The sequence below is a fragment of the Oncorhynchus nerka genome, linkage group LG5, assembly GCF_034236695.1.
Source record: "Oncorhynchus nerka isolate Pitt River linkage group LG5, Oner_Uvic_2.0, whole genome shotgun sequence".
NCBI classification, from domain to species: domain Eukaryota; kingdom Metazoa; phylum Chordata; class Actinopteri; order Salmoniformes; family Salmonidae; genus Oncorhynchus; species Oncorhynchus nerka.
The window spans coordinates 27,098,809-27,121,212 of NC_088400.1; the positions used below are offsets into that span (position 1 = coordinate 27,098,809).

General features: G+C 42.3%; 1 protein-coding gene across 1 annotated transcript in view; it reads left to right on the forward strand.

The window, feature by feature from the left end:
• The window catches only part of LOC115129294 (X-linked interleukin-1 receptor accessory protein-like 2), a 365,734-nt gene that overhangs the window by 257,801 nt on the left and 85,529 nt on the right, over positions 1–22,404 (forward strand). The window contains exon 5 of the mRNA XM_029659484.2: positions 5,817–5,891. Within this exon, the coding sequence (XP_029515344.1) occupies positions 5,817–5,891 (75 nt within the window). The remainder of the gene's footprint in view (positions 1–5,816; positions 5,892–22,404) is intronic.

A 22,404-nucleotide genomic window follows, 5' to 3' on the forward strand; every position in this document is an offset into this window, starting at 1 on the left:
CTGAGTTAGTTGTGGGTTGGATGCCTCTGGTTGGGGCACTTCTCTCTCACAGGGACACTGACCATTACTAATCACTTCACCTTTGTTTTATTTTGTGTCGTGTAATTTTGTTTGTCTGTTGGCAGCTTGTGTTCACATCGAAGGATAATGACATTGAATGCAGCTGATTAGGACTAATTTGAGGATGTGGTGAGGAGCAATGTGCATACGCTTGGCCTAATGGAATGTGAGCGCTACGCCCACCTGTGGAGTAGCCAGTCCCCCATAGTGCCTGGAATGACCTCATTACTATCTCAATCCACACTGGAGACCTCCCCACAGCCCAGTCCAACAGGAGACCAGGGGCCACTCTCACAAATAGAGATTAAGTAATTATCCAAGATAACTGGAGGGGTTGGAGAATGTGATTTTAATTTATTTAATGACACTTCTATAAGTTGATAAGGGATTCATTTCCATAGCAACTCGTCAAGGGTGATCATACCTCGCCTAAAGCAGGTGACCGCAAAAAAATCTTAATAGCTTTGATTCAAAACTTTTGGAGATGTTGAGCTTTATCTGAGTTTCTGTATGCGCTCAGAGCAGATATTCAATCATTGTCTAAATGATACACGTCAATCAAGGGAGATAAAATAAGTCCACACAGTATTGGAACATTGTTGGAACAAGAAAAAGGCAAGTTGATCTATTCAGTAGTTGAACTTTATGTAATATATTCTTGAGGAGGAGAAATTTCGCAAAGCATAATGTTACCTTTGTAGACATATTTGGGAGAAGTAGTTTTTTTGTCCATTGGTGTTTTGATGTCTGTAGCAAGATTGTATCAAACAAGCACATATGCTGTTCTCTAGATCTCTGTGGATGTAAAATCCCATCCTAGCAGATTGTATAACCTGACAAAGACCGAAACAATGTAACTGTTTCAAAGTATTCCCCCTGCCACTTCTACAAATGCAATAGAAGCAGATTAGGTAACACCAGCCACTAATAAACACCTTTGAATGCTGAACCCAATAAAATAATTTTCTCTGTCCAGAGGTCAGAATAATGTTGAATACTGTGTAAAAGAGGAATGTATACCTGCAAATAAGTAAATACGCTAAATAAGGGGTCCCTTTGAAAGGGGGTCATATAAATATTTTTATAGGTAACATACCTCATATTCTGTCTGAAATGAGTATTACTAGGTCTAACTACATGGGTATTAGTAGGTCTAACCACATGGGAATTAGTAGGTCTAACTACATGGGTATTAGTAGGTCTAACTAAATGGGTATTAGTAGGTATAACTAAATGGATATTAGTAGGTCTAACTAAATGGATATTAGTAGGTCTAACTAAATGGATATTAGTAGGTCTAACTAAATGGTTATTAGTAGGTCTAACTAAATGGTTATTAGTAGGTCTAACTACATGGGTATTAGTAGGTCTAACTACATGGGTATTAGTAGGTCTAACTACATGGGTATTAGTAGGTCTAACTACATGGGTATTAGTAGGTCTAACTACATGGGTATTAGTAGGTCTAACTACATGGGTATTAGTAGGTCTAACTACATGGGTATTAGTAGGTCTAACCAAATGGGTATTAGTAGGTCTAACTAAATGGGTATTAGGGGTGCTAATACCTTCAGACTACACATTACTGATGCAATTGCACTCAAGAGGATGCTAAGACTGCTGTTGGGGAGTGGGACTATTACGAAGTGGAGTCGGATCTGTATGTCTTCAAAAAAAGATATATAATGTATTGACAAGTAACAAACATTCTGGATATGTATGTCAAGCAGTAATAAGTTCAATGAGCAGTGTCAATGTGTTTCAATACACTCTCAAATTATACACAGCTCAGATTAGACTATCACATGCGACACTAACACAGCCTCTGCTCACTCTGTGTCTTAGCTCCAAAACACAATGTTTCTCCTTGTCCTTTTACACATATCAGTGGGTAACTGGGAAATGTGCAGTTCAATATAGGTGTTAAACAATGGAAGGGTTAATGAATTTACCTTCTAAAAGCAGAGAACCATTCACACAGACCCAATACCTGTATTTTATATTCCTGTCCTTTGAGATATCCTATATCGTTTGACCACTTTACTTACGAAATAAGTACCTGTGATAATACGCTGGCATGTTTTGGCATGTTTTCAGATGGCCATTGGAAAACATCACAGACGTTACTGCTCTGAAGGAAATATTTCACAGCCTGCTCCAGTAGTGTCATTTCCAATGAAAATGTAACTCTGAATCCATTTACAACACATGAAAGCTCAGCATCTCGCTGTAGTTCATTTGCAAAGTGGATATTAACAAGCATACTGAATATTGCAACAGGAGCACTGAAAATCCATGAATGGAAACAGACAGGGTGCTAAACAGTGCAACCGGATGGGAAATGATTTGTTAGATCTTAAATACCATAATATTTGATCATTTTACCCCTCCTTTAAAAAGCAAAATATGCTAAGTACTATGATAAAGAAAGTAATGATCATATGGACTTTCCTCAGAGCAGCCCAGGGTTGCTTACTTTGAAGTTCATGAGCAGAATTCTGCATGGGAATTTGCAGATGTGCAGTACCAAACTGCAATGGTAAATAACAAGTTCACTGTGCCTGCATGAACAGAACATTCCCATACCATAGCCACACTGTTTGATGCATTCCCTTTGAAGAGTATTATTAATAGGCCTAAGCATGGCCATATACAATATGTTACTACTTCATTTGTGTGTAGGAGTGTTATCTCTTGGGCCGCTGAGCTGAGGGGGCTGAGCTCTCTGGAGCAAGGTGCTGCCGCAGATAGGGGTCCGGACGAGGTGACCTACATGAGCCCAGGGGCTGCTGAGGGGCCGGGAAGGGCCGGCGTCCAGTGAGGGTTGTCCTGCCGGATGGAGAATATTAAGTGGCTGTGGGTCTGCAGGCATGTGTGCTCTCTCTGGCTCCTTACTTGACAAGAATGATAGCTTTCATTTGAATGCTAAAGCTGCGGCTGTCCTCCCCAAGATGGATGAGGGGTCCCAGCTTCATCCCTCATACAATGGAGAGACCAAATTAAATGGTGGCCAAAAGATCAAATAAAATTCATAACTTACCATCTTTTACTCTGTCCTTGAGTTGAAGGTTACTCTGAGTCTCCTGGTGAATGGATGGAGTTAACTGCACTCTGCCAGATATGCAGAACAAGCGAACCTTGTTGCTCTTTATATCATTAGTGGTTGTGTATACAGTGAATGCGGAGTCAATATTTTCACCGACTTTGCACTTTATATTCAATACAGGCATTTTTATATGCAGTGCAACAGCGATTTAAGCTTTTCATGCTGCACATTTGTCTTGTATTATACAAGGATTACATTAACCATAGGTAATATTCTGACAGTTTAAATTGGCTTTGAAAGTTCAGACTTCAAATCAAATTTTATTAGTCACATGCGCCGAATACAGCAGGTGTAGACCTTACAGTGAAATGCTTACTTACAAGCCCCTAACCAACAATGCAGTTTAAAAAATATGAATAAGAATGAGAAATAAAAGTAACAAGTAGTTAAAGAGCAGCAGTAAAATAATAATAGCGAGACTATATACAAGGGGTACCGGTACAGAGTCAATGTGCGGCGGCACCGGTTAGTCGAGATAATTGAGGTAATATGTACATGTAGGCAGAGTTATTAAAGTGACTATGCATAGATAATAATAGAGAGTAGCAGCAGCGTAAAAGAGGGAGGGGGGGGGTGCAATGCAAATAGTCATTTGATTAGATGTTCAGGAGTCTTATGGCTTGGGGGTAGAAGCTATTTAGAAGCCCCTTGCACCTAGACTTGGCGCTCCGGTACTACTTGCCGTGTGGTAGCAGAGAGAACAGTCTATGACTAGGCTGGCTGGAGTCTTCAACAATTTTTGGGGCCTTCCTCTGACACCGCCTGGTATAGAGGTCCTGGATGGCAGGAAGCTTGGCCCCGGTGATGTAATGGGCTGTACGCTTTACCCTCTGTAGTGCCTTGTAGTCGGAGGCCGAGCGGTTGCTATACCAGACAGTGATGCAACCCATCAGGATGCTCTCGATGGTGCAGATGTAGAACCTTTTGAGGATGTGAGGACCCATGCCAAATCTTTTCAGTCTCTTGAGGGGGAATAGGTTTTGTCGTTCCCTCTTCATGACTGTCTTGGTGTGCTTGGACCATGTTAGTTTAGTGTGATATGGACACCAAAGAACTTGAAGCTGTCAACCTGCTCCACTACAGCCCCGTCCATGAGAATGGGGATGTGCTCGGTCCTCCATTTCCTGTAGTCCACAATCATCTCCTTTGTCTTGATCACGTTGAGGGAGAGGTTGTTTTCCTGGCACCACCCGGCCAGGTCTCTGACCTCCTCCCTATAGGCTGTCACGTCGTTGTTGGTGGTCAGGCCTACCACTGTTGCGTCATCAGCAAACTTAATGATGGTGTTGGAGTCGTGCCTGGCCGTGCAGTCATGAGTGAACAGGGAGTACAGGAGGGGACTGAGTACGCAACCCTGAGGGGCCCCTGTGTTGAGGATCAGCGTGGTGGGTGTGTTACCTACCCTTATCACCTGGGAGCGGCCCATCAGGAAGTCAAGGATCCAGTTGCAGAGGGGGGTGTTTAGTCCCAGGGTGCTTAACTTATTGATGAGCTTTGAGGGCACTATGGTGTTTAACGCTGTGCTGTAGTCGATGAATAGTATTCTCAAATAGGTGTTCCTTTTGTCAAGGTGGGAAAGGGCAGTGTGGAATGCAATAGAGATTACATCATCTGTGGATCTGTTAGGGCGGTATGGAAATTGGAGTGGGTCTAGGGTTTCTGGGATAATGGTATTGATGTGAGCCATGCCGAGCCTTTCAAAGCACTTCATGGCTACAGATGTGAGTGCTACGATCGGTAGTCATTTAGGCAGGTTACCTTAGTGTTCTTGGGCACAGGGACAATGGTGGTCTGCTTAAAAAATGTTAATATTGTCACCTATATAGTTCTGTCACCTATACAGTTAAATTTACCTATACAGTTCTGGCACCAATACAGTTCTGGCACCTATACAGTTCTGTCACCAATACACCAATACAAGAGTGTGTTATGCTCCCTCAACCTGTAGACATGATAGTTTGACGTCATAATATTTCACTAAAGATACTCCAGCTAACCCTATACCATGAGGTGCATCCAGCTTTTAAATACTGTATCTTATATAATGTACATCTGTCAGGGTATGTTCTAAAGTACAGGATACATTTCACTGCTCTTAACTAAACTCCAGGATATCAAATAAATTCAGTGCGCTCACATGTTTTTAGAGCATATCTCTAGATGATTTTATGTAATTAATCCACAGAGTTTTTACATTATCAAAGTGGCCCATCATTATTCAGCCCACTGCTGTATTCCATACTCTGCTAACTGTCCTGCTAATACAAGTCTCTTGAGATCTAAAGTGGTTCTCATTTACACATCTTCTACTGTTCTCAGACTGAAATTGTGTGTGTGTGTGTGTGTGTGTGTGTGCGCGTGCGTGCGTGCACTCAAATCTTTAAAATATTAAAGATGACATCATCTTGTTTTAGAATGATAAAACTCATTGCTGGGGCTCCCACAGGCTAAGTGATTACAATATATCCTATAATGATATTTGTAAATTATGTTTGTGGAAGAGTTTTGCCGGGACTGAAATAGCTCTATTCTATTTGCATGGATTACTGATCTTGTCAACATTAGTCATTAAGAGAATCTGTGTAATCTTCAATATGTTTATTTTCTCCCCCCTGTCTGTCCTCTCAATGTGTGTTTTGTTCTTTTGCAGCTCTCCTCACAACCAGACCCCCAAAGGTCCTGTTCCCCACTGAGAGACAGGCCAGTGTTATAGATGTCCAACCGGGTAAGTCTTCCCCATGGGGCCAGTGCTAACTCTCTCCTCTCCATAGAGCAGACAAGTGTAATTATAGACTGCAACAGTCAGGGGATCCTTGCTGCTTTCTTCAAAACACATTTTAATGCAGTGCCTTTTGGCTGGGGATACAGGACCATGGCTGTGTCAATATAGTTTTGGAGCTCTGTTTGTTGGAATGTCCTCTACTGTAAAGCAGCCGAGTGATCACCACCACTGCATTCCGATGCCTCAGTCAACCCCATTAAAAGGGGGTGCTGCAATCAGCCAAATATGCCTTAGGGGGAATTTGCTATACATAAATCTGGGGGCTAATAGAAAGTGTAATACATAAGGCAGGCAGGCAGAGAGAACAGAACACAGCGGCAACACTGGCATGCAGGATTCTCCTGACCCTCTGTCTATATTTAATGATGTGCTTGTTCTAACCTGGGGGAGGTGCCCGGCCGTCACCAACCTCTCATTCTCCAAACGCTCAACTCATTCTCCTTACACAATGTTCTGTAGCCGTTTTAATAGGAGTGCCCAAATCCACTGGGATCAGAGAAAACAAATCTGTTTACATTACACTCAATTTTAAACATTTTACCAGAACATTCCCACCACATATTCATACTACAGTGTGCTTTCAACACTAACCATGCAAAAAGCCCTGCCTGCGAAATATACAAACACTATTCAAATCTTACTCTGGAGCTCAGTGCCAGTTGACAATAACAAAACAAGTGTGAGGAAGGCATATTTAAGCTGTCGAGTCAGGGTAAATTGTAGGCCATTATTTCACATGCATCAACACAGAGACTGGGAGGAGACAGCTGAAGAGCCAAGGAGAATCTTCTTCCTCTTCTTCTTCTTCTACTTCACCTTTTGGTATTTAAATAATACACTTATCAGCTGGCTCCGAGATGACTGTTGGACGAGCGCTCTATTGTCCCGTGCAGTGTTCACATGTCATTTTGCTGTGTTTCATTTGGGATTTTGTTAGCCTGACGTTACAGATACGGTAATTGTCTACTTTAAGTCAAGGTTGTGTTTTAGTGGGTGATTGGCACTTGGAACACCAATTACCCCCAGTGTTCACTGTTCAGTGGTCTTGCTAGAGGCTGTTAGGTCGTTTCTTAAATTATGTGTATTTTTCCCCAGTATCAGAAAAACCCTGTTACTTAAGCATGCATAGTAGCTTTCTGGATACTACACAAACTGGACCTTATGCCTTGCTTTACAACCCAGCCAGGACATTCAATTGCAGTTCTTCCTATTGAACACAGTGACTTTTTCATGTGTCTGAAGGCTCTGTAGGGAACAATAAATATCCTTACCGCGTTACCATTCTCAATCGTTACCTTTCTCTGCTTGGTATTAATATTTCTGATAGGATGAAGAGTCGAGCAGCCCCAACCCAATTAAACTTAATAGAGTTAGCAGTCTGTGTAACACAGCATAAATCTCTATCATCCAGCAAGCCCCCTGCTCCCTACAATGGATTTCATACCTTCTGTCACAGACATTCCATCCGTGCGCATCAGGATTTACTGAGTGTCTGGGCATCTGGAGATTTAGCCCCTGTTGACTTAGAATATAATGATGCTACTTGCTCCTACAATATTGTCAACTTCTCTTGATTTATGTTGTTATTATTTTCACATTCTGCAATGGGTACAACTATTTTTTTATTGAGTTTGACTATTTGATATGAAAAAAAAAGGCTATTTTATGTTAAGCAATTTGTGTGAATGAAGACGAGTAATGGTCTCAAGGATCTAGTCTCCCTCTGGGGCACTGGTCATTTACACTGAGCTGGGCACGCTAATAACAAAATTATACATACAGATTTGTTACCACCGACATTCAGCCATGACTATAACAGATTGAATGAAGTCCTTTTTCACGTGCGCAATATCATATCCAATCCCCATTTAATCAAATAAAAAATGAGGTTTTAACTGCTTCTCATCAAATGGGCAAAACAGCAATGCCCCCTTAAAAAGGAAAGGGATCCCTGACAAGAACCTGTAGCCTCACAAAATTGGTAATTAATTGTTGTGCGGCGGGCACTGTGGTGAGTTCTGGCGGCTGGACCATTAGGCCACAGCTGTCAGTGTTTATTAGCTGAGGAGACACTAAGTGTAGAGAAGATTTAATAGCTCCATAGAAATCAGCTCCCCCGTATCCTTTACACGAGAAGGACCTATTATTATCCCCATGGTGCCTGATTAGCCGCCGGAGCATCTGAGAGGAGTGACACAATAAAGGACTGAGGAGAAGAGAGAGATGCTGTGTGTCTGTGGATCTGCCTACTCTCCATGGACAGCCCCACGCTGTGGAGGGACCCTTCAGCAGAGGAGGACGAGAGGAGAGAGATGCTGTGTGTCTGTGGATCTGCCTACTCTCCATGGACAGCCCCACGCTGTGGAGGGACCCTTCAGCAGAGGAGGACGAGAGGAGAGAGATGCTGTGTGTCTGTGGATCTGCCTACTCTCCATGGACAGCCCCACGCTGTGGAGGGACCCTTCAGCAGAGGAGGACGAGAGGAGAGGCCATATTAAGACACAACTTGTGAGATTACACTCAGGCTTCTGACTGGATGGATCCACTGTGGAGGGGTGGGGAGGGAGAGAGGGGGGAGTGTTAGCACGATATTCCAGGAAAGCACATTATTCATCACAAAAATCCTCATATAGGTTGTCTTGACGTCCGGTGTGCAATGACTCAAAATGGCAGATCATAAATAGCGGTGTTGATTGAACGCCACATTCCTTCGTATTCACCTTGATCTAATCACAGGGTCGATGACAAACGGACAGTGTCATCCTCACGTTGGCCATTCCAGTTATGTGATGCCTTCAGTTCTCCCACAGAGCACGGAGCATGGCTCCAGCATCTCCTGCTTCTGCTTGGCACTTCAGTTTCATCAAATATGTCTCTGTAATGCAGTGTCTGGGTATTTATGCTTTATATAAATACCCCAAGAGTGACAGGAATCATCCCGTTGAGTGCAGAGAGAGCTGGGAATCAGAATGAGTAACAGCAGAGCGATGGCGCTCTGAGAAGGAACATCTCTTTCTCACTATCAATTGTCATCAGAGTTGGTTGCAGGACTCATACATATGTTAATGAGCTGGTTTTGCATCTGAATTGAAGGGAGGGGGAGAGAGTGAGAGGACAGGAACAGAATCCCCCATGTGTATCTGAGTACTACAGAATACAGACGTAATACTTAACATTGATAAACCACAGGCTATTATGGCAGTAAAATGAGCTTTGCCTTCAGATCATTGTTTTGGGTGTGTTTGCAGTGTGTTTATTCCCATGTTAGCCTCTAGCAGTGGCTCATTCCTCTGCTTGGAGCTAGAGTATAACCAGAACCCTATATTTAGAATCATAAATTCCTTATACAGCCATAGCTTTGTTGATTTGAGTGGGCTTTCTGAATCTGAGGCCCAGCATATTGCTGATTCGAGAGTGATTTGTTAAATTGATAATGTACTTTTAATGCTAGTTTAACTTTGAAGTTGCCATATGTGGTATATTTTAATTTGTTTCAAACAATGTGTGTAGGCCACAGTAGTATATCAAATGTATGAGGATGTATGAGTAGAAAAAGATGATCAAGCCAAGGAAGAACAAAGACAGTGATCATCATGTATGTTTTATTCCAAAACCCACATCTACAGTTGCATTTTAATGTTTCCCAAAATATACTTGCCAATTAAAGCTGTCACTTTTTTTGTGACTGTTTCAGAAAGGTCTGCTGATTTTCTGTATATAATAGCAAGGCACACAGCAAATTTGCAAGTGTTAAAATCTTGGTTTAAAGGTAATAGTGATTCTACTGGGGTTAACACCAGTGGGATTGAAATTGACTCCACGTGCGCTGAATAAATTAAGTGTTATTTGAATTACAGTGGAATCAACACTGTGTGGTGTTGTTACTCGGCTGTGTTGTTAGTTCATTTACGTTAACTATTTGAGTGAAAAAGACGTGGGAGGGGCCTCATTGTCATTCTTCACAGAATGCTTTGTTGCAGGTAGATTTTTAGAATAGTTTTAATATATACATGTTTCTGCATGCACAGATGTATATTATTACTATACAAAGATAAATAACTTACATTTTTATAAACTAATCCAATCTGTAAGGGGATGAATTTATTAAAACTTACTGAGATGGTTCTTCCAGTTTAGATGATTTAGGTAGGCTTGGTTATCAAGACCTCCATCAGTCATTCTGAATGCAGGTTGTGGGTGATAAACTATTGTAATTGTTGGATATCCGACAGGAATTACTAATCGCTTTGCATATTGTGACTTGGAGGTCTGATGTGGACCATGAGACAAGATTTCCAGACCACAAAATTGAGGATAAATAGGCCATAAGTAAATGCCTTATGAAATGTACAATATATGGTCATTAAGGGTTTACTTTGAATTCAAACACATTCACTTGGTAAAGGCTTTAGGACTAGAAGTCATTGAATGCAACAACCATGTCTCTGTCACAAACAAACACAGCCATATCTGTGACATTCCCTTGAAAGGCATGCTGGGAAATATGCAAATAAGACTTTACAACCTACAATGTTGCCCCTCCCCCCACAAAAATACTGTAACACCACATGTGTTATTCCCAACCATAAAAAAGTGTAACATCATCAGCTTTAATAAAGTGTTCATTTAAGTTGACATTTGCAACACCCATGGTGTTACAGATCCAACCCTCCAACACAGGGGTGTTACTTTGAAAAGTGTTAGTTTAACGATATGTCAGGGGATCTGTGAGTGTTAAAATTCTGATCTCAAATTTGCTGTGCAGCAAGGCATGGACAATAGCCAACAGGATATCACAGTATCATTCTAATTGCAGGGGGAATATTTCAATTGTTTAGCTGTCTTGGTCTTTCTATAATTAAAGATTGCAAAGCTGGTGTATGGAACACCAAGGAGGTCCCATTCCTCATGTCAAAGATAAACTCCACATGGCAGTTTGCTAAAATGAAAGCACGTCATCTGAGTGCGACGTATGTTTGTTGTTGATGAATGCTGTCGAACGCTGAATCCTAAACTTAAGACCTCGGTTTTAAAGCTGACAGTGTTTTTATATACTTTTATTTTATTTTGAAACCTGGGGCTCTGTTGGGCAAAATTTCTGTGAGCGCTGCTGTCTGTCCTGGAATCCTGTCAGATTCCATATAGGGGGAGAGACTCGAAAGCCCAGCTAGCCTAGCTGGCTCGGCTGTCTCAAATGGAGTCCGTTATTGAATGTTTCCAGCATTTCAGGAGCTGTGTTTACTTTGCTTTGTTCCTGGACAATGTGGACTGCGCTGACTTTCACTGTAGCAACTGCTTGCGGAGGACTACAGCAGCGAAATGGATACTCTTAGCAAGCAAGTAGCAAACCTACAAAAGCTACTGGGGAACTCACACCCACCTACTTTTTCTTTTACTTCCACCCCAGTAACCGGGCGCCACTCTGGTTTCACAGCTGTGTCGGCTCTCCACAGGGGTCTCCCCCTTCCCTGGAGAACGAAGCTGATCGCGACTCAACCAACCAGCCAAGGAGGTACGTCACTTGCCGTGAAAGTTGAAGATGGCATCCTCTGGCAACGGGTGTCTCCATGGAGTTGTTGAGCCTGGGACTTACACAGACCAGAAACAGCTTTGCCGCTTCGTCCTTGGTGGCTTCCCATTCAAGATCAGATCCGGAGGTACCTGCGTCTTCGTCCTGGGCTCTGTCTCCCTCTCTGGTGGCTTCTACCTCAAGTTCAGATCCTCAGAGCTTACTAGACCGTGAGGCTGCTTGAGAGACCGGCCCATTCAACATCACCAGCTTCCATCATTGTGAGAAACATCTCGGTCCCCAAGGCCAAAACCCTGTGCTACCAAGGAGCGTGAGTACAGGACCTAACAAGGCTGCTTCTGACTGTTCTACCACAGATTCCGGGACCTGACACTGTCATAGTCCATGTGGGGTCACACGACATCAGGAGGACTAGCTCGGATCATTTGAAAATAGATTATAAAGAACTGATTTTAGCATTAAAAGACTCCAAAAAACGGCCAATAATTTCAGGTCCAGTACCATCGTTGGGCTGCGGGTGTGAAAGATTCATCAGACTGCTGGCATTACACATCTGGATAAAAGACGACTGTAGCTCTAATGGAGTCACTTTTATTGATAACTTTGACACCTTCTGGAAATAGAAGATACTCTACAGGAATGACGGAGTCCATCCAAATCATCTTGGCTTCTGGACTCTGTCCACGCATTTCAAGGCAACGTTGAAAGAATGACTGGTAAATTATCCAAGACCAGCTCAGTTAATCCCTACCATTGTAACAATGAGTCGTCATAATGCTGCATCAATGTACATGATCTTAGAGACATTGGCAAACACAATGTAGGTAATTTAATTTATGTACCACTAATTCGGGCCGACAGGGTAGCCTAGTGGTTAGAGCATTGGACTAGTAGCTGAAAGGTTGCAAGTTCAAATCCCCGAGCTGACCTACAAATCTGTCGTTCTGCCCCTGAACAGGCAGTTAACCCACTGTTCCTAGGCCGTCATTGAAAATAAGAATTTGTTAATAACTGACTTGCCTAGTTAAATAAAGGTAAAAAAATAATAATAATTTGCAATATCTGCAAAAATTTGTTTATCCTACAGCTATTGTAAGCAGTAATCATGAGCCTATAAACCAGAGTTAGTACTGAGGCGGTGTGCAATAGTAGGAAGAGCACTTTATGCAGCTCACCCTGCACTATCAGCACCAATGATAACCTCTGATAAGCTTCCCAGTAAAGCATTAAAAACAATCAAGCAACCCAGAAAAATGCTAAAAATAGCCCATATTAACATACTGTTGAAGTCGGAAGTTTACATACACCTTAGCCAAATACATTTAAACTCAGTTTTTCACAATTCCTGACATTTACTCCTAATAAGAATTCACTGTCTTAGGTCAGTTAGGATCACCACTATATTTTAAGAATGTGAGATGTCAGAATAATAGTAGAGAGAATTATTTCTTTCAGCTTTTATTTCTTTCATCACATTCCCAGTGGGTCAGAAGTTTACGTACACTCAATTAGTATTTGGAAGCATTGCCTTTAAATTGTTTAACTTGGGTCAAACATTTCGGGTAGCCTTCCACAAGCTTCCCACAATAAGTTGGGTGATTTTTGGCCCATTCTTCCTGACAGAGCTGGTGTAACTGAGTCAGATTTGTAGGCCTCCTTGCTCGCACACGCTTTTTCAGTTCTGCCCACACATTTTCTATAGGATTGACGTCAGGGCTTCGTGATGGCCACTCCAATACCTTGACTTTGTTGTCCTTAACACATTTTGCCACAACTTTGGACGTATGCTTGGGGTCATTGTCCATTTGGAAGACCCAATTGTGACCAAGCTTTAACTTCCTGACTGGTGTCTTAAGATGTTGCTTTAATATATCCACATAATTTTCCCACCTCATGATGCCATCTATTTTGTGAAGTGCACCAGTCCCTCCTGCAAAGCACCCCCACAACATGATGCTGCCACCCCCATGCTTCATGGTTGGGATGGTGTTCTTCGGCTTGCAAGCATCCCCCCTTTTCCTCCAAACATAACGATGGTCATTATGGCCAAACAGTTCTATTTTTGTTTCATCAGACCAGAGGATATTTCTCCAAAAAGTACAATCTTTGTCCCCATGTGCAGTTGCAAACCGTAATCTGGTTCTTTTATGGCAGTTTTGGAGCAGTGGCTTCTCCCTTGCTGAGCGGCCTTTCAGGTTATGTCGATATAGGACTCGTTTTACTGTGGATATATTACACCTGTTTCCTCCAGCATCTTCACAAGGTCCTTTGCTGTTGTTCTGGGATTGATTTGCACTTTTCGCATCAAAGTATGTTCATCTCTATGAGACAGAACGCATCTCTTTCCTGAGAGGTATGACGGCTGCGTGGTCCCATGGTGTTTATACTTGCGTACTATTGCTTGTACAGATGAACGTTGTACCTTCAGGCGTTTGAAGGGAGGCCTTGAAATACATTCACAGGTACACCTCCAATTGACTCAAATTATATCAATTAGCCTATCAGAAGCTTCTAAAGCCATGACATCATTTTCTGGAATTTTCCAAGCTGTTTAAAGGCACAGTCAACTTAGTGTATGTAAACTTCTGACCCACTGGAATTGTGATACAGTGAATTATAAGTGAAATAATCTGTCTGTAATCAATTGTTGGAAAAATTACTTGTGTCATGCACAAAGTAGATGTCCTAACCGACTTACCAAAACTACAGTTTGTTAACAATAAATTTGTGGAGTGGTTGAAAAACTAGTTTTAATGACTCCAACCTAAGTGTATGTAAACTTCCGACTTCAACTGTATGTAGCCTAAGAAACAAGGTCCATGAAGTCAATAACTTGCTTGTAACAGATGACATTCATATTCTAACAATCTCTGAAACTCACTTAGATAATACCTTTGATACAGTGGTAGCAATACATGGTTATAACATCTACCGAAAATACATAAATGCCAACGGAGGTGGTGTTGCGGTCTATATTCAGAACCACATTCCTGTCAAACTTAGAGACGATTTAATGTTAAATACTGTTGAAGTAATATGGCTACAGGTTTATCTGCCTCACCTAAAGCCCATTCTTGTGGGAAGCTGCTATAGGCCAAGTGCTAATGGTCAGTATCTGGATAATGTGTGAAATGCTTGATAATGTATGTGATATCAACAGAGAAGTATATTTTCTGTGTGATTTAAATATTGACTGGCTATCATCAAGCTGCCCACTCATTCTAAGTGTAACCAGTGCCTGCAACCTGGATCAGGTTGTCAGTCAACCTACCAGGGTAGTTACAAACAGCACATGAATTAAATCATCAACATGTATTGATCACATATTTGATAATGCTGCAGATGTTTGCTTTAAAGCAGTATCCAAATCCATAGGATGTAGTGATCACAATATAATAGCCACATCTAGGAAAACCAAAGTTCCAAAGGCTGGGCCTAATATAGTGTATAAGAGGTCATACAATAAGTTTTGTTGTGATTCATATGTTGATGATGTAAATTATATTTGCTGGTCTGTGGTGTGTAATGAGGAGCAAACAGACGCTGCACTTGACGAATATACGAAACTACTTATTCCAGTTACTAATAAGCACGCACCCATTAAGAAAATGACTGTAAAAACGGTTGAATCCCCTTGGATTGATGAGGAATTGAAAAATTGTATGCTTGAGAGGGATGAGGCAAAAGGTATGGCAATTAAGTCTGGCAGCCCAACTGATTGGCAAACATATTGCAAATTAATAAATCATGTGACTAAACTAAATCAAAGACAAAATGAACTGCACTATGAAACAAAGATAAATTCTATAAGGAATGATAGTAAAAAGCTTTGGGGCACCTTAAATAAAAAAAAATGGAAAAAAGCTAACTAGGCTTCTTCATTCATTGAATCAGATGGCTCATGCCGTAAGCTTTGACCTTTGCATTGGATCATCGCTGCTAGCTAGCTGCTACCGAGTGGATATAGTGGCTAATGCCCCTGCCCCGAAGCTAGCACCTGTTAGCCGTGAGCCAGGCGCATCTCCCGGCAAGCAAACGAAATTACTACAACTACAATACCTCTTTTGCCATCTGGCCTGGACCTTTTGTTGACATGGCGCCCCGCCGTACCACCATGACTGGTCTGCCAACGGAACTCCATCCGCTGTGCCCTCAACTGGCCTTTGCCGGACGTCGGAGCAGACGCTTCTACTAACCCCAGCCTGTTAACTTTAAACGCTGTGTCTCCCACATGCTAGCGTAGTAACGACTAGCCCGCGGCTTCCTTGTTCCATCTATTGCTGTTCACTGGACCCTATGATCACTTGGCTACATAGCTGATGCATGCTGGACTGTTCATTAATCACGGAACTCCATTTTGTTCATTTTTTTGTTTATCTATCGGCCCCAGGCTCGATCTCAGGCCCTGTGTGTAGTTAACCGACCCTCTCTGACCATTCATCGCCATTTTACCTGTTGTTTTAGCTGATTAGCTGTTGTTGTCTTACCCGTTGTTGTCTTAGCTAGCTCCCCCAATCAACACCTGTGATTGCTTTATGCCTCGCTTTATGTCTCTCTCAGATGTCAATATGCCTTGTATACTGTTGTTTAGGATAGTTATCATTGTTTTAGTTTACTGCGGAGCCCCTAGTCCCACTCAACATGCCTCAGATACCTCCTTTGTCCCACCTGAATCTTGGTTTCATGCATGTTAACATCAGAAGCCTCCTCCCTAAGTTTGTTTTACTCACTGCTTTAGCACACTCAGCCAACCCTGCCAACCCACAAGCATTTCGCTACACTCACATTAACATCTGCTAACCATGTGTATGTGACAAATAACATTTGATTTGATTTGATTGTCTTTGCCGTGTCTGAATCCTGGCTTAATACCCAACTATAACATTTTCCGGCAAGATAGAACTGCCAAAGGGTGAGGAGTTGCAATCTACTTCAGAGATAGCCTGCAAAGTTCTGTCATACTTTCCAGATCTGTGCCTAAACAGTTTGAGCTTCTAATTTTAAGAATGTATTACTTAATCTCTCCAGAAATAAGTCTCTCACTGTTGCCACCTGTTATAGACCCCCTCAGCTCCCAGCTGTGCCCTGGACACCATATGTGAATTGATTGCCCCCCATCTATCTTCAGAGTTCATTCTGTTAGGTAACCTAAACTGGGATATGCTTGACACTGCCATCCTACAATCTAAACTAGATGCCCTCAATCTCACACAAATTATCATGGAAACCACCAGGTACAACCCTAAATCTGTAAACATGGGCACCCTCATAGATATTATCCTGACCAACTTGCCCTCCAAATACACATCTGCTGTTTTCAATCAGGATCTCAGCGATCACTGCTTCATTGCCTGGATCCGCTATGGGTCCGCGGTCAAACGACCACCCCTCATCGCTGTCAAACGCTCCCTAAAACACTTCTGCGAGCAGGCCTTTCTAATCGACCTGGCCGGGATATCCTGGAAGGATATTGACCTCATCCCATCAGTCGAGGATGCCTGGTTGTTCTTTAAAAGTAATGTCCTCACCATCTTAAATAAGCATGCCCCTTTCAAAAAATGTAGAACTAAGAACAGATATAGCCCTTGAGGCCAGACCTGACTGCCCTCGACCAGCACAAAAACATCATGTGGCGGACTGCACTGGCATCAAATTGTCCACGCAATATGCAACTTTTCAGGGAAGTCCGGAACAAATACACTCAGTCAGTCAGGAAAGCAAAGGCTAGCTTTTTCAAACAGAAATTTGCATCCTGAAGCTCTAACTCCAAAAAGTTTTGGGACACTGTAAAGTCCATACAGAACAAGAGCACCTCCTCCCAGCTACCCACTGCACTGAGGCTAGGTAACACTGTCACCACCGATAAATCCACGATAATCGAGCTGGCCATGCTTTCCTCCTGGCTACCCCAACATCGGCCAACAGCTCCGTACCCCCCACAGCTATTTGGACAAGCCTCCAAAGCTTCTCCTTCACCCAAATCCAGATAGCAGATGTTCTGAAAGAGCTGCAAAACCTGGACCCGTACAAATTAGCTGGGATAGACAATCTGGACACTCTCTTTCTAAAAATATACGGTGCCATTGTTGCAACCCCTATTACCGGTCTGTTCAACCTCTCTTTCGTATTGTCCGAGATCCCTAAAGATTGCAAAGCTGCCGCTGTCATCCCCCTCTTCAAAGGGGGTGACATTCTAGACCCAAAGTGTTACAGACCTATATCCATCCTGCCCTGCCTTTCTGAAGTCTTCAAAAGCCAAGTGAACAAACAGATCACTGATCATTTTGAATCCCACCGTACCTTCTCCGCTGTGCAATCCGGTTTCCGAGCTGGTCATGGGTGCACCTCAGCCACGCTCAAGGTACAAAACGATATCATAACTGACATGGATAAAAGACAGTACTGTGCAACCGTCTTCATCGACCTGGCCAAGGCTTTCGACTCTGTCAATCACCATATTCTTATCGGAAGACTCAATAGCCTTGGTTTCTCAAATGACTGCCTCCCCTGGTTCACTAACTACTTCTCAGATAGAGTTCAGTGTGTCAAATCGGAGGGCCTGTTGTCCGGACCTCTTTCAGTCTCTATGGGGTACCACAGGGTTCAATTCTCGGGCCGACTCTTTTCTCTGTATATATCAGTGTTGTCGCTCTTGCTGCGGGTGATTCCCTGATCCACCTCTACTCAGACGACACCATTCTGTATACATCTGGCCCTTCTTTGGACACTGTGTTAACTAACCTCCAAACGAGCTACAATGCCATACAACACTCCTTCCGTGGCCTCCAACTGCTCTTAAATGCTAGTAAAACCAAAAGCACGCTTTTCAACCATTTGCTGCCCGCACCCGCCCGCCCGACTTGCATCACTACTCTGGACGGTTCTGATTTAGAATATGTGGACAACTACAAATACCTAGGTGTCTGGCTAGACTGTAAACTCTCAAATTAAGCATCTCCAATCCAAAATTAAATCTAGAATTGGCTTCCTATTTTGCAACAAAGCCTCCTTCACTCACGTCGCCAAACATACCCTCGTAAAACTGACTAAACTAAAACTATCCTACCGATCCTTGACTTCGGTGATGTCATATACAAAATAGCTTCCAATACTCTACTCAGCAAACTGGATGCAGTCTATCACAGTGCCATCCGTTTTGTCACCAAAGCCCCTTATACCACCCACACCACTGTGACCTGTATATCTAGTCGGCTGGCCCTCGTTATGTATTCGTTGCCAGACGCACTGGCTCCAGGTCATCTATAAGTCTATGCTAGGTAAAGCTCCACCTTATTTTAGCTCACTGGTCACGATAACAACACCCACCCGTAGCACTCGCTCCAGCAGGTATATCTCACTGGTCATCCCCAAAGCCAACACCTCCTTTGTCCGTCTTTCCTTCCTGTTCTCTGCTGCAAATTACTGAAATGAATTGCAAAAATCGCTGAAGCTGGAGACTTACATTTCCCTCACTAACTTTAAAAATCAGTTATCTGAGCAGCTAACCGATCGCTGCAGCTGTACATAGGCCATCTGTAAATAGCCCACCCAATCTACCTACTTCATCCCCATATTGTTTTTATCTACTTTTCTGCTCTTTTGCACACCAGTGTTAGTTTGCTAAATTGTAATTACTTCACTATTATGGCCTATTTATTGTCTTACCTCCTCACCCTATTTGCACACACTGTATATAGACTTTCTTTTTTTCTATTGTGTTATTGACTGTACGCTTGTTTATTCCATGTGTAACTCTGTGTTGTTGTTTGTGTCGCACTGCTTTGCTTTAACTTGTTCTCAACTAGCCTACCTGGTTAAATAAAGGTGAAATATATATATATATACTGTATAAAAAAAAATATTAATCACAAAGCCCACTGATATTGCAAACTATTTTAATAACATTTTCATTGGCAAGATAAGCAAACTTGGGGATGACATGCCAGCAACAAACGCTGACACTACACATCCAAGTATATCGGACCAAATTATGAAAGACAAGAATTGTGTTTTTGATTTCCGCAATGTCAGTGTGGAAGAGGTGAAAAAATTATTGTTGTCTATCAACAATGACAAGCCACCGGGGTTTGACAATCTGGATGGAAAATTACTGAGGATAATAGCAGACAATATTGCCACTCCTCTTTTCCACATCTTCAATTTAAGCCTAATAGAGAGCGTGTGCACTCAGGCCTGGAGGGAACCTAAAGTCATTCCGCTACCCAAGAATAGTTAAGCCCCCTTTACTGGCTCAAATAGCCAACCAATCAGCCTGTTACCAACCCTTAGTAAACTTCTGGAAAAATTGTATTTGACCAGATACAATGCTATTTCACGGTAAACAAATTGACAACATAGTTTCAGCATGCTTATAGGGAAGGACACTCAACAAGCACAGCACTTACACAAATGACTGATGATTGGCTGAGATAAATTGATGATAATATGATTGTGGGGGCTGTCTTGTTAGACTTCAGTGCAGCTTTTGACATAATCGATCATAGTCTGCTGCTGGAAAAACGTATGTGTTATGGCTTTACACCCCCTGCTATAATGTGGATAAAGAGTTACTTGTCTAACAGAACACAGAGGGTGTTCTTTAATGGAAGCCTCTCAAATATAATCCAGTTAGAATCAGGAATTCCCCAGGGTAGCTGTTTAGGCCCCTTGCTTTTTAATGTTTACTCACGACATGCCACTGACTTTGAGTAAAGACAGAGTGTATATGTATGTGGATGACTCAACACTATACCAGTCAGCTACTACAGTGACTGAAATGACTGCAACACTCAACAAAGAGCTGCTGTTTCAGAGTGGGTGGCAAGGAATAGGTTAGCCCTAAATATTTCTAAAACTAAAGCATTGTATTTGGAACAAAACACTCACTAAACTCGAAACGTCAACTAAATCTTGTAATAAATAATGTGGAAATTGAGCAAGTTGAGATGACTAAACTGCTTGGAGTAACCCTAGATTGTAAACTGTCATGGTCAAAACATATTTATGCAGTAATAGCTAAGATGGGGAGAAGTCTGTCTATAATAAAGTGATGCTCTGCCTTCTTAACAACACCATCAACAAGGCAGGTCCTACAGGCCCTAGTTTTGTCACACCTTGACTACTGTTCAGTCGTGTGGTTGAGTGCCACAAAAAAGGACTTAGGAAAATTGCAATTGGCTCAGAACAGGGCACCACGGCTGGCCCTTGGATGTACACAGAGAGCTAATATTAATAACATGCATGTCAATCTGTACTGGCTGAAAGTGGAGGAGAGATTGACTTCATCACTACTTTTATTTATGAGAGGTATTGACATGTTGAATGCACTAAGCTGTTTGTCGAAACTACTGGCACACAGCTTGGATACCCATGGGGTACCCCACAAGACATGCCACAAGAGGTCTCTTCACAGTCCCCAAGTCCAGAACAGACTATGGGAAGCACACAGTACTACATAGAGCCATGACTACATTGAACTTTATTCTACATCAAGTAACTGATGCAAGCAGTAAAATTATATAAAAAAAAAAAAAAGATTAAAAAACACCTTATGGAACAGCGGGGACTGTGAAGCAACACAAACATTGGCACAGACACATGCATAGACTCACACACACACGATAACATACGCACTATGCATACACATGGATTTAGTACTGTAGATATGTGTTTGTTGTGGAGTAGGGGCCTGAGGGCGCACCGTGTGTTATGGAATCTGTGAATGTATTGTATGTTTTTAAAGTTGTATAAACTTAATTTTGCTGGACCCCAGGAAGAGTAGCTTTGGTAGCAGCTAATGGGGTTCCATAATAAATTCAAATACAAAAGGATAGAGCACATAGGTTACTGGCCATGACCATAGTCCATAATGACTTTCAGCAATTCAATTATAATGTGTTATCTCTCTGTCATATAAAGAGTGTGAACCTCAACCTAGCATTGTAATGAACCTCATTTGTCGTGTCAGTCAGACCTACTGTACGTTCTCTTTCGTCCATAATTAAGCCACTGTCTTCAAAGCCTTGATAAGGACTAATTACCCTGTTACCATCTGAAAAACATCATTATTCAGTATCGTATATGCAATTTTTTCTCCTGGTTGCTAGAGCACATCGCCAGGCTCTCTCTGTGTCTGCTGTTTACAGATGCACCAGTCGGATGGCCAGTAATAGAAGAAGAAAGGCAGCTAATTAGGGTTTTAATGACTTGTGATGTCGTGACAGAGGCTTCTCTCCTCTGCAGCACAGAGAGCAGCCATGAGAGCTTTATGAGGGATGCGTAAAGAAGTCCAACCTTCCAAGTCCTTTCATGTTGCGTGCGCTGCCTGCTAAGTACACAGCCACTCATCTAGAGTGCGGAGGAGACAGTGTGTATTGTGTATAGATGGGAGATAGCTAGCTCTTCTATCACAGTCATTGACATGTGGGAAATTAACTCATGAAAATCACCGCTGTGGCCAGATATGTTGAAGTTCCCAGCTGTCTTTAATTGCTATGATACAGTGTGTAAAGTACTATCTTCAGATTTAGTTCCACTGTCTCTACCTTGTTACGTCCTGCATGATGTGTTACTATGTTCTTTATGAATATGGTTAGCATTTGTTTATTTACATTTATCCTTCAGTGTAATGCTTTTAATGGGGGTTAGCACCATCAACCTCTTTGACAGATGTTTGAATCGGACCCTCCTCCCACATCAGTTTATCCCCTTCAACCCCCACACACACACACACACACACACACACACACACACACACACACACACACACACACACACACACACACACACACACACACACACACACACACACCACTTCTCTATCAGTCAGTTTGCGTTGCAGGAGGCCACTTAATGGCTAGTCAAGCTCATCACCAGGATCACTCACCCTCCCCCAGGTCTCTCAGCTGCAAGTAAATCTCTCCCAAA